This window comes from Ursus maritimus, unplaced genomic scaffold (assembly GCF_017311325.1).
Source record: "Ursus maritimus isolate PB19 unplaced genomic scaffold, ASM1731132v1 scaffold_17, whole genome shotgun sequence".
Lineage (NCBI taxonomy): Eukaryota > Metazoa > Chordata > Mammalia > Carnivora > Ursidae > Ursus > Ursus maritimus.
Window position 1 is genome coordinate 59,254,693 of NW_024424119.1, and position 10,353 is coordinate 59,265,045.

Here is a 10,353-nt window from a genome sequence, read left to right on the forward strand (position 1 = left end):
CCAGTGCAGGGCAGACTTGCCTGCGTGGGGAAGCAGAGGGCAGGTTGGGGCAGCCCGGGTGGCAGCAGGCCCCGTCCTCTGTGGGCTGGGCCGCCACCTGGCTTACCCAGGTCATCCACGGCATTGACGTCGGCGTGCGAGTTGATCAGGTCTTCCAGCATGCCCTCGACGGCCAGGCGGGCAGCCAGGATCAGCGGCGTCGTGCCGTCATGCATGCGGGCGTCCAGGTCCGTGGCTCGGTTCCGGATGAGAATCTAGACAACAGGGAAGGTCTGAGGCTGCCGGCCTGGAACTGATGCCTGGGGCCCAATCCACAACACCACAGAGCCCCCCATGGGGTCCGCACGGCCCTAGCCGGTGTGGACGACGGGAGGAGCGCAGGAAGGGAGGAGCTCCGCCAGCCACGGCTAGGAGGGCCAGGGGCCGGGGCGCTGGCTTGCGCTGCCTACACAGACCGGTCCCCTTGGTGCCCAAGTGCGGCCTCCTCTCAGCCTTGCCCTGGGCCTGGCTGCTGCTGCCACCCCAGGACACACAGGGGTTAAGTCCCTGTCTGGCCACAGTGGGCGGACCCACGCCTGGACCACAGACTCAGAACCACTGAGCTACGTGGTGTCCTTCCAGGACACAGAAGCACAGGCAGTCCTTCAGACGCTGCTGCGCCCCGGGTCACAGGCGGGAAGGATGGGCACTGTCCACTGGTGGGCGAAGGGGCAGGGCGCCAGGCAGTGTTCAGGGCTGGCCTCACCCACGAAATGCCCACGGGAATTGATGTGTCTGTACGCCAGCAAGGCTGTCCGAGCAAACACAGCCAGAGCCTGCCTCCAGAGGCTCGTTTACCCGGTTCTCCCTCAGCTAGCCTCACTTCCTTACTGCTCCAGGAGCGCGACGCACTACAAGCCATTACATTAGCAGCTGTGTGATGACTCCCCCAGTCCGTGCCCCACCTTGTCTGCCTGCTCAGAGCAGGGCGGCTCAGAGCCTGGGGACTCGTGGCAGGGGACCAGCCGGTGGCTTGCAAAGGCAGCTTGTGCGCTGACAATCCCCGAGACCTAGACATCCAATTCCCTCTACCCACGCTATCCCTGTGCTCCCAGCGAGGCCAAAGCCCCAGGTTCGCTGCAGCAAGCAGCAGCCCCGAGACCCTCCGCACTGCCACGAGCTACGCCTCCAGCCGAGGCTGCTGTGGAGCAGGGAGGCCACACAGGCTGCCACGGTGGGACCAGGAGGTGGTGTCGGGTCAGGGTGCAGAGGCCCTGCCCTCCTGCCACTCGCACTTAGGCTCTACTTGCTGTTGGGAATCTGGAGCCCCGTGAGCCGTCGCCAGCCTGGACCAGGACGCAGGCAGGCGGGCCAGGGGCACCGGCAGGGCACGTGGGGCAGCAGCTGCCCACCTGGAAGACTCCCTGTGCATCGGCAGACACGGCCGCGTGCAGCGGGGTACGTCCCATGTTGTCCTGGATGTTGGCATCTGCGCTGGCTTCCAGCAGGCGCTTGGCTGCATCGGAGCGCGAGTAGCGGGCAGCCAGGTGCAGGGCGGTCTCGCCAGTGCGGTCCGTCTGGTTGTGCAGGCTGGCCCCCTGGTAGATGAAGTCCGAGATGACAGCCGGCGCGTCCTCCTCCTCCTCGCTGTTGCCCGTCTCCAGGCCCCCTCCGCTGCAGGACGCGATCATGAGGGGTGTGAAGCCATCTGGGCGAAAGCAGGGACAGGGCTCCGTCAGAAGGTGGGTCCCGGCAGTGGCACCGGTGCATGTGTCGATGGTCCCGAGCTGGTGGGCAGCCATGTGGACGCGTGGCCCAGCCCGTGGCACCCTGCACCCGTGGCTGTGCCACCTGGGGCCAACAACAACCTGAGCTTCCCAAGGGACAGAGCCAAGTCCTGCTGCTAACTGGCTGGTGGGCAAAGGTGACCCCGCGGCTCTGCCTCCTGACCTGCCTGAGATCTTCACCGATAACCCACCTGAGAAGAGACCACGTAAGAAACGCGTGGCTGGGAAATCAGTTCCTCACACGTTTCAGGAGAAGAAATTACCTTGATGGGCAGAGAGCCTCCCCCAGGACAGAGCTGGCTAAGAGCAGAGCGTCTCCTGGGACCATCTCCCTGGACGCCCCACCCTGCGCCCAGGAGGGAGCACACCTTGCCCGCCCAGTGCTCGGCTTCCGGAGTACTGAGCCCGGCGGGCTGCTGGACAAAGAGGACCTGAACCTGAGCGCCTCGGGGGCGGCGCGGTGGCCGGCTGCGCACCTACCTGGCCCTCGGACATTGACGTCCATGCAGTCAGCGTCCGCTTCGCCCTGGGGCGGTGTGGGGGCCATGGCCGACACGCGCAGGTCGGCAGCGTCCAGGTGCTGCTGGGTCCACTGCCGGTGGTCTGTCTGGTCGTCCAGGTCAGGAAGAACCACCGGCTCTTCGAACTGAGGAAGGGGTGAGTGGAGGGCCCCGTCACATGGGGCCCGGGCAGGGGGGGGCTCCCAGGGAGGCCCAGGAGCCCACGGACTCACCCGGAACTTCTTGGCCTCCAGGTCCTCGTCACCCCACTCATTCTGGTTATCATCCATGAGAGCGCCGTCTGAGGCGTTCTTCAGGGGCCTGGAGGCAGCAGGGTGGGGAAGCGAGACTGAGCGGGGCTCCCCTGAGCCTGCAGCTCAGGCGGCCGCCCCGTGTCCTCGGACCGTGCGAGGTGAGGCCCTTGGGTCTGCAGGGGGTGGGCCCCGCTTCCCCCAGTCCCCCCAGAGGCTGCGGTGGCATCCACTAACTTGAGGCCCACGGAGTCCTCGCCGAGGGGCTCCCGCCGCTTCTTCTTGCTGGCCTCTGACACCTTGAAGCCTTCGGGGAACCAGAGCTGTCCATGCTGCCGCCGGCGCTTGCGGGACAACAGCACCCCGCAGCCCACGAAGAAGAGCAGCACAAAGGCGGCCACGGCCACGTACATGAAGTGCAGCTGCGGGGGCGGGGGTGGCTCCACGGTCTCACCTGTGGGCGTCCGGACATCAGGCGGCGGCTACGCGGCAGGCCGGCAGCCGGGGGGCAGCGGACTGGCTCCGCGGCTGGGCGCCTTCTCACCCGCTCTCCTCCATCCCGCCCCCCAAAATAAGGTCATTTTCTACGCGATTAATCAGAATTGCAAACTATCGCTAAATTCTCTCCTGCACCAGCCGACTATCTGGAGACGGCTTTTACTTTTTTCTCCTTTAAGGGAAAAGGATTAGCCAACTTCAAATCACTGCACTTGCATTGAGCTGTTAAGACAAAGGATTTAGGGGGATTTTCGAGATACAAACTTCAACACTTCACATGACACCGATCAATTCTTCTCTCTCTCTCTTTTTTAAAAAAGCTGCAATGATTTTGAAATAATACCCAACAAAGAAAAATCAGGGGAATGACTGGGGGTAGAAGAAGGCTCCCACTTTCTGGCAGATGTGTCCGTCCCCTGGGCCAGCCACACCGACAGCTGTCACTACGGGTAGGGAGGGCGCACCAGGCAGAAAATCCCACAAAAGTGCTTCCTGCGCTCTGGATGGCATGACACGCACCCGTGGGTGGAAAATGGCACAAAGAACAAGAACATTTGGGGGGGGATTGGGAGACATGCCCCCTCCCAGGTAGACTTTCCTTAGAAGCCAGTAAACAGTCCCCCAGGGAGCAGGGCTGGGGCGGGCCACTCACTCTGCACGGCCTCGATCTTATAAGGGATGTTGAGGCTCCCCAGCGAGGCGAGTGCACCCAGGAAGGCAGCCACGTCCGTGGCGCTCTGGAAACATTGTGAGGACGACTGGACACACTGCCGGTTGTCAATTTCCAGGTAGACGATGGATCTGGGGGAACACCCAGGTCGGGGGCTCAGACCTCAGGTTTACCCCTGCAGCTGCCCAGTTTACCCCTCGGGCCCATAGCATCGTCCCAATGGCAGGGGGGGGGGGCACTCCCAGGATGGGAGAGGTGGCCTGGGGCTGCAGGGAGCCAAGCCTACACAGAAGCACCCCAGAGGTGGACAGTGTTCTCTCCAGCCCACCAAGCCCGGCCTGGCACACGTTAGGGCTGTGATACCTGAGACACCCCTCAAAGTGCTCTCCCAGCCAGCCCTGCTGCCCCCCAGCATCCCACTGGGAGCAGCAAGCATCCTTTTCCCGTGGCAGAAGGACAGAGATTTCAGGAGTCTAGTCCTTATCTGGGAGCTGACCCCAGGGGCTGGAGCACCTGCTTGGCGGGTCAGGAGCTTGGGCAGGTGGGCCCAGGAAGTCCCCAGTCTCTTCAGATTCTCCGTCTCTTCCGCCAGCAAGTTGGGAGGGCCCAGGGGAGCCGGCTGGAGCAACTCACCCGCGGACGTCCATGGGGTCCAGCTCCCTGCGCCGGCGGCCGGCCCCACCACCCGGGAGCAGGGCGGCCTCCACCCGGTCCAGCAGGGCCCCAGGCGCGGCCCAGCCGTCCACCGCGCGCTTGATGGGGTGTTTGCGCAGCTCCTCCTCGTGGCCGTAGTACGGGAAGATCATGGGCTGGCCGTGCGCGTCGCGTTTGAACACCACGTTGGTGTGCAGCAGGCGGCTGAGCTCCCGCAGAAAATGCAGGGAGTTGTTGCGGAGCTGTGCGGGGGGTGTCAGCACCACCAGCACCAGCGCGCCGGCCGCCAGCCGCTCGGGCACGTGCTCTGCGCAGTCCAGCCCGTCCCACTCGCACTCGGCGCTGTTGCAGCCCTGGTCGCAGTGCCCGTCGCCAAAGTGGTCCTTGCAGTACTGGTCGTACAGGGGGCTGCCAAGGGATGCAGGCACGCTCAGGCCCCGCCCAGCCGCGCCCACCGGGAGGCCCCTCCCACAGCCCGGCTTGCGGCTTGCGCCCGCCTCCCCGCCTGTGCCCCGCCCCCAGCGCCCCCTCCCAGGGCTCCCCCCAACCCCGCACCTGCTCCCAGCCCAGAGCCCGGCCCCGCCCCCTCCCCGCCCCTCCCCGGTCCCAGCCCCGCCGCCTCACTTGCACTGGCCCTCCGCGCGCTGGCAGTCGAAGCCATCGAACAGGCAGCCGGCGGAGTTGCACTGGCTGTCGCAGCGGCCGTTGCTGAAGTACTTCCAGCACTGCAGCGACTGCGAGCAGTTCTGCCAGGGGTCGTTGAAGTTGAGCGAGCAGTCGCCGCCGTCCCAGCCGCACGCGTGGTTGTTGCAGGCCAGGCTGCACACCTTGTTGCCTGCCTCCTCCCGGCACTCAGGCAGCTCGCACGCCTCCTCGATCTGCGGAGGAGGGATGTCGAGGCCCAGGCCGCCCCCGAAACTGTAGTCCAGGATGTGGCACAGGAGCCCGTTGAACTTGGCGGGGCACAGGCAGCGGTAGAAGGGGCTCTCCGCCGTGGGCTCGCAGCTGCCCTGGTTGTAGCAGGGGTTCCCGCCCACGCAGGGGCTGCCGGCAGGGAACTGGCACTCCGGGCCGGTGAAGGGGCCCAGGCACAGGCACGTGGGGCTGCGCGGGCCCGAGATGCACGTGCCGCCATTGAGGCAGTGCCGGCTCCCGCAGGCCCGCGCGTCGTTCTCGCAGGTGGCGCCCTCAAAGCCCTGTGGGGACGGGTGGGGCGTCAGGGGGCGCGCAGCCTGTGACTTGGGCAGCACAGTCCCCCACACGAAAGCCCACGGGTTGTCAGGGGCGCTCCAGGAGCGGGGAGGACACATAGGGCACAGCCCTGGCGGGCATGTGTCGCGGGGCTTGTCAGCACCCAGAGCAGTATGGACTGCCCCAGTGTGGGCTCACCCACTGTAACCCCTATGCGGAGAGGGGGAAGGGGCGTGGCCAGTCCCCAGACCTCTGTGCTCAGGACCTGAGACGCCTCTGAAAATAAACTCCCACCAGACAGCCTGGGTCTCAGAGCCAGAAGGACGAAGCCCAGCTCTGCCAGCCCCTACCCTCTGGTGCTGGGGGTGCGGTGGCAGTGAGGGGGCACTCTCCCACCACCCACAGACCAAGCAGCCCCCTGGGAGCACCTACCGCGGGACATTTGCAGATGAACCCGCGGGCGGTGTTGGAGGCCACAGCGCAAGTGCCCCCATTCTGGCAGGGCCTGCCCTTGCAGCCGTTGATGACCGACTCACAGCGGCGTCCTGCGGACGAGAGTGGGCGTGAGGGGCTGGCCCCACCCGGCCCGGCCCTTGCGCCGCCCCGTGACAGCACCCACCAGTGTGGCCCGCGCGGCACTCGCAGTAGAAGTCATTGACGCGCTGCACACAGTTCTGGGTGCCACGGGCATCACAGGGGTTGGACAGGCACTCGTTCACGTCGCCCTCACAGCGCTCCCCGACGAAGCCGGGCGGGCAGGCGCAGCTGTAGCCGCCCACCTGGTCCACGCAGGTGCCGTTATTAAAGCACTTGGGGCCCCGGGAGACGGGGTCGATGGGGGGACTGCAGTCGTCCACGTTGACCTCACAGTGCACGCCTGCAGAAGTCCGGGCGCCATCAGGAAACTGCACCGGCCACGTGCTGGTGCTGATCCCTCCTGAGGGCACTCCCTCCAGCAAACGGTCAAGGTGGGACCACACAGACGCTCAGGAGAGAGGATGCGGCAACTGGGCTGCACCCCACACAGGCTGCCCTGTGCCAGTGGCCTGGCTGGGCTCCTTCCCTTGGCTTCTTCCCCACTCAGCCCCACAAGGCGGAGTGGAAGCCTGGACCGGGTCTAGCATGCTTGTGGCCAGTGCCTGATGCGCCCACTGGCCCCTGGGCCCCAGCCCTGTGGTGTAGCTAGTCCTTACCCTGTGTGCCCCGGGGACAGGAGCACTTGTAGGTATTGGTGAGGTCGATGCAGGTACCCCCATTCTGGCATGGCTGGGACAGACACTCGTTAATCTCCTCGGAGCAGTTCACCCCGTGGTACCCGGCCACACACTGTGCAGGGAAACAGAAAAGCGGTGGGAGCCTGTGGCTCAGTGGGAGGCTGAGATGCGACCCTCTGCACCCTGTGTGGGCCGACGGGGCCACACAAACTACCCTCTTGACCAGCGAATGCTTGCATTCCTCATACCCGGTCAAGCCAGAGGCAGACCCCCGCCCAGCGGACTCTGAGAAGGACCCTAGTAAGCTGAGAGTCACTGCCCATAGCATGGCCTAGAGCTTGTCTCGTGGAATAGAAATGGGGGCTTCGGGGCAGGTGTCAGCTGAGCCCAGAGGGAAACCCTATCCCATATTTCTGTGTAGTCTTCCTCTTCCACGCTCCACCACAGGATGCCTCCACCAAGCAGTCTTCCCTGATTATCACAGTCCTCCTCCCTTCCTGGGACTGCATCTGTTGGGTTCACTCTTCCCTGCTGTGCTTGCTTGCAGCCTAGGGTGTGGCACACGGTGACACTCCCAGCAGACACCCCCTCCCCCCCAGGACAGGTGCCCACCTCACAGGAGTAGCCGCCCGGGTAGTCGGTGCAGGTGGCCCCGTTCTGGCAGGGGCTGGGCGAGCACTCGTCCACCTGGTCCTCGCAGTAGCTGCCTGTGTAACCCGCCTGGCAGCGGCAATGGTGGGTGTTGCCCGCGTCCATGCAGAGCCCCCCGTTCCGGCACAGGTGGGTGACGTTGATGTCTGTCGGGGAGGCAGGGGGCGGGGGCGTGAGGCCTCAGGCTGCAGGTGGGAGGGTCCCAGGGGGCGCCGGGTGGGCCGCAGCCGGTTACCTTGCCGCTGAGCGGCCACCTCGCAGGACACGTTGGGCACGTCGCAGTAGAGGCCGGTCCAGCCGCTGTGGCACTCACAGCGGTACAGGGTGTTGGTCTGCCAGCACTTGCCGCCATTCTTGCAGGGTGAGGAGTCGCACCAGCGCACGAGATTCTGGGGACAGCAGGGGTCGCCCGTACTCACACTCCCCACCCAGGCCCATCCCACCTGGCAGTGTGCAACATACATGGGCCAGAGAAGCCGGCGCCCAGGGCGAGCTGTGAGCCCATCCTACAGACGTGGAAGCTGAGGCCTGTGGGCTCCCCCTGCTCGGGTGCCGCCTGGGGCAAGGGGCAGGGGGCTCGCGCTCTTTCCCTGGGCCCTTGGCTAATCCAGATACGCCTTTCCTTGAAGGAAGATTTTTCTTTGGAAGTAAACTCCTCTGTTGGGAGTTTTTGTAACAGGTATCTTACGTTAAAATTTCAATAAAGATACAACTTTAATACTTTTGCGTATTTCCTATAAAAAAGCTGGTTTTTAGCTGTCTTTCTCCCCTGCTTCTTATTCTCGCTCCATAAACCTCTGCTCCTGACCCAAAAAGCCCTGCTCCCCACTTGAATTCTCTGGAGGCAGCACAGCCTTGGACCAGGCAGTGGGCTGGCAATCGGGATCCCCGGGAGCCCCGCGACCATGACCACCCAAGCCCTCCTAGCCTGGCTGTCATCTCACATGTCCACCAGCGGCGTGGGGCAGCTGCTGTGAGCGGGGTCTGGCAGGTGGCTGTGACGGCGCGCTGCGGGCTGGCACCCCGCCTTGGCCACCTCCTGCCGGGCCCCCTGCGGCCCACCTGCTCACCTGGCAGTTGAGGCCTGTGTAGCCCTGCGGACAGGTGCACTTGTACGTCCCATAGCTGTCCTGGCAGGTGCCACCATGCAGGCAGGGCCGCGAGTCGCACTCGTTGATGTCATGCTGGCAGTAGCTGCCCGTGAAGCCCGGCGGACACAGGCAGGTGAAGGAGTTGATACCGTCCACACAGGTGCCGCCATTGAAGCAGGAGCTGGGGATCCACAAGGAGCAGGGGAGAAGGGTGAGCGGGGGTGTGGGACCCTGCCTGGGCAGCTCCCCCCAACTAGACTGAAGGGGGAGGGGCCCGACAGCCGGGGGGGGGAGTGGCCTGGCTAACCTCAGGGAGGCCCCTAACACAGGGCCAGGGACCTCAGGCTCTCCCACCACCTGACACCCTCTCCCTCTGCCTTCATTACAGGTCCTGCTGAGAAGAACTTATAACACAGGTATGTGGCAGTGAATGGAAAAATGAGGAAGAAACCAGAGCCCGCATGGCTACCAGGGGAGAGGACTGTGTCGCAAACGAAGGACGAGAACACTGAGTGCAGAGTTTCCTGGCAGCCCAGGCAAAAAAGGAAACAAGATGGGTCACAGAGTTAACGCTGTGGGATAGAGGGGGGCGCACCCGTTCTTCAGGAGAAACCGCCAGGACTCTTGAGTTCTCACGCTGCCCAACGGACAAACGCCCTTTGAGGATACAGCGGACACTACCTGACTGGACGGGCAGCGAGAGCCGGCTAGGAGGATGCCCGTGGGGTGCACCGGCCCTGCGCCTGGCCCCCCGGCCTGCCCCCCTGCGGCCTGGGTCGCCCCGCGCGGCACTCGCCTCTCTGTGCAGTCGGGCGTGTTGTTCTCGCAGTGGATCCCGCTGAAGCCCGCGGGGCAGGTGCACGTGTAGCTGTCCACGCAGTCCGTGCAGTTGGCGCCGTGGCGGCATGGGTTGCTGGCGCACTCGTTGATGTCCTCCTCGCAGAAGGCCCCCTGGAAGCCGGGCAGGCAGTCGCAGAAAGCCGTGTTGACGCCGTCGGTGCAGGAGCCGCCGTTGTGGCACGGGTCTGGGAGGGGACGGGAAGGCAGGCCTGAGGGTGGCTGAGGGCTGGCACCACTGCCACTACCGCGGGCCAAAGCTGGGGGCCCATGCTCGCTTGCCCCAGGCTGCAGGGTCACAACCTCCCTGCTTGCTTGGTGGCACCAGACAAGACGCTTGGTTTCTTGGGTCTCAGTGTCCTCTGACCCAGTGTCGGGGGTTGAGGGCCTGCTCCTCGGTGGGTCACAACAAGGACCGACAAGGGCATGCTGGGCGGGGCCAGAACCCACTGGGAAGTGCCGTCCGTCCGGCTCGGGACGGTTCTGGGGCCACCCGGGACCACCCTGCCCGGTCCACGTGAGGTTACCCCCAGCACCTGTGCAGCGTGACCTGGGCATGCCCCCAGACACTGCCACAACTGTCTTCCCATCGGATGCCAGCCAGCTCCCTGCCCCATGGCCGCCCAGGATGCCGCAGGCCCGAGAGCCACTCACTCGGCCGGCAGTCGTCCACGTCCGTCTCGCAGTCGTGGCCCGTGTAGCCCGCGTGACAGTGGCAGCGGTAGCCACCGTTGGTGTTCTGACAGGAGGCGCCGTGGTGGCACGGGCTCTTCACACACTCGTTAACGTCCACCTCGCAGGTCTGTCCTGGGGGACGGGCATGTAGGTTCAGCCCCCGCCTCCAGGCCTCTCCCCCATTCTCCCAGCGGTGGGCCTCCTGTGCTCCAGGACTGTCCTCTGGGGCCCCCCAGGGAGGAAGGGCTCTCCGACTCGCGAACCCGAACTCGGGCCAAGCAGATGATAGAAATTCAGGGTGGGAAGGGCCCGTTTCTGCTTCCAGAATTCCCCGCAGGTGGCTCTGCTAGCCGCT

The 10,353-nt window shown here is 65.0% G+C and overlaps 1 protein-coding gene across 1 annotated transcript in view; it reads right to left on the reverse strand.

Moving 5' to 3' along the window:
- The window catches only part of NOTCH1 (notch receptor 1), a 50,215-nt gene that overhangs the window by 6,588 nt on the left and 33,274 nt on the right, over nucleotides 1-10,353 (reverse strand). The window contains exons 20-32 of the mRNA XM_040632210.1: nucleotides 7,631-7,784; nucleotides 7,357-7,541; nucleotides 6,724-6,856; nucleotides 6,150-6,407; nucleotides 5,963-6,075; nucleotides 4,964-5,535; nucleotides 4,319-4,747; nucleotides 3,668-3,816; nucleotides 2,755-2,971; nucleotides 2,500-2,587; nucleotides 2,247-2,412; nucleotides 1,392-1,687; nucleotides 107-254 (exon numbers count right to left, since the gene is read on the reverse strand). Coding sequence (XP_040488144.1) covers nucleotides 107-254; nucleotides 1,392-1,687; nucleotides 2,247-2,412; nucleotides 2,500-2,587; nucleotides 2,755-2,971; nucleotides 3,668-3,816; nucleotides 4,319-4,747; nucleotides 4,964-5,535; nucleotides 5,963-6,075; nucleotides 6,150-6,407; nucleotides 6,724-6,856; nucleotides 7,357-7,541; nucleotides 7,631-7,784 — 2,908 coding nt within the window. The remainder of the gene's footprint in view (nucleotides 1-106; nucleotides 255-1,391; nucleotides 1,688-2,246; nucleotides 2,413-2,499; nucleotides 2,588-2,754; nucleotides 2,972-3,667; nucleotides 3,817-4,318; nucleotides 4,748-4,963; nucleotides 5,536-5,962; nucleotides 6,076-6,149; nucleotides 6,408-6,723; nucleotides 6,857-7,356; nucleotides 7,542-7,630; nucleotides 7,785-10,353) is intronic.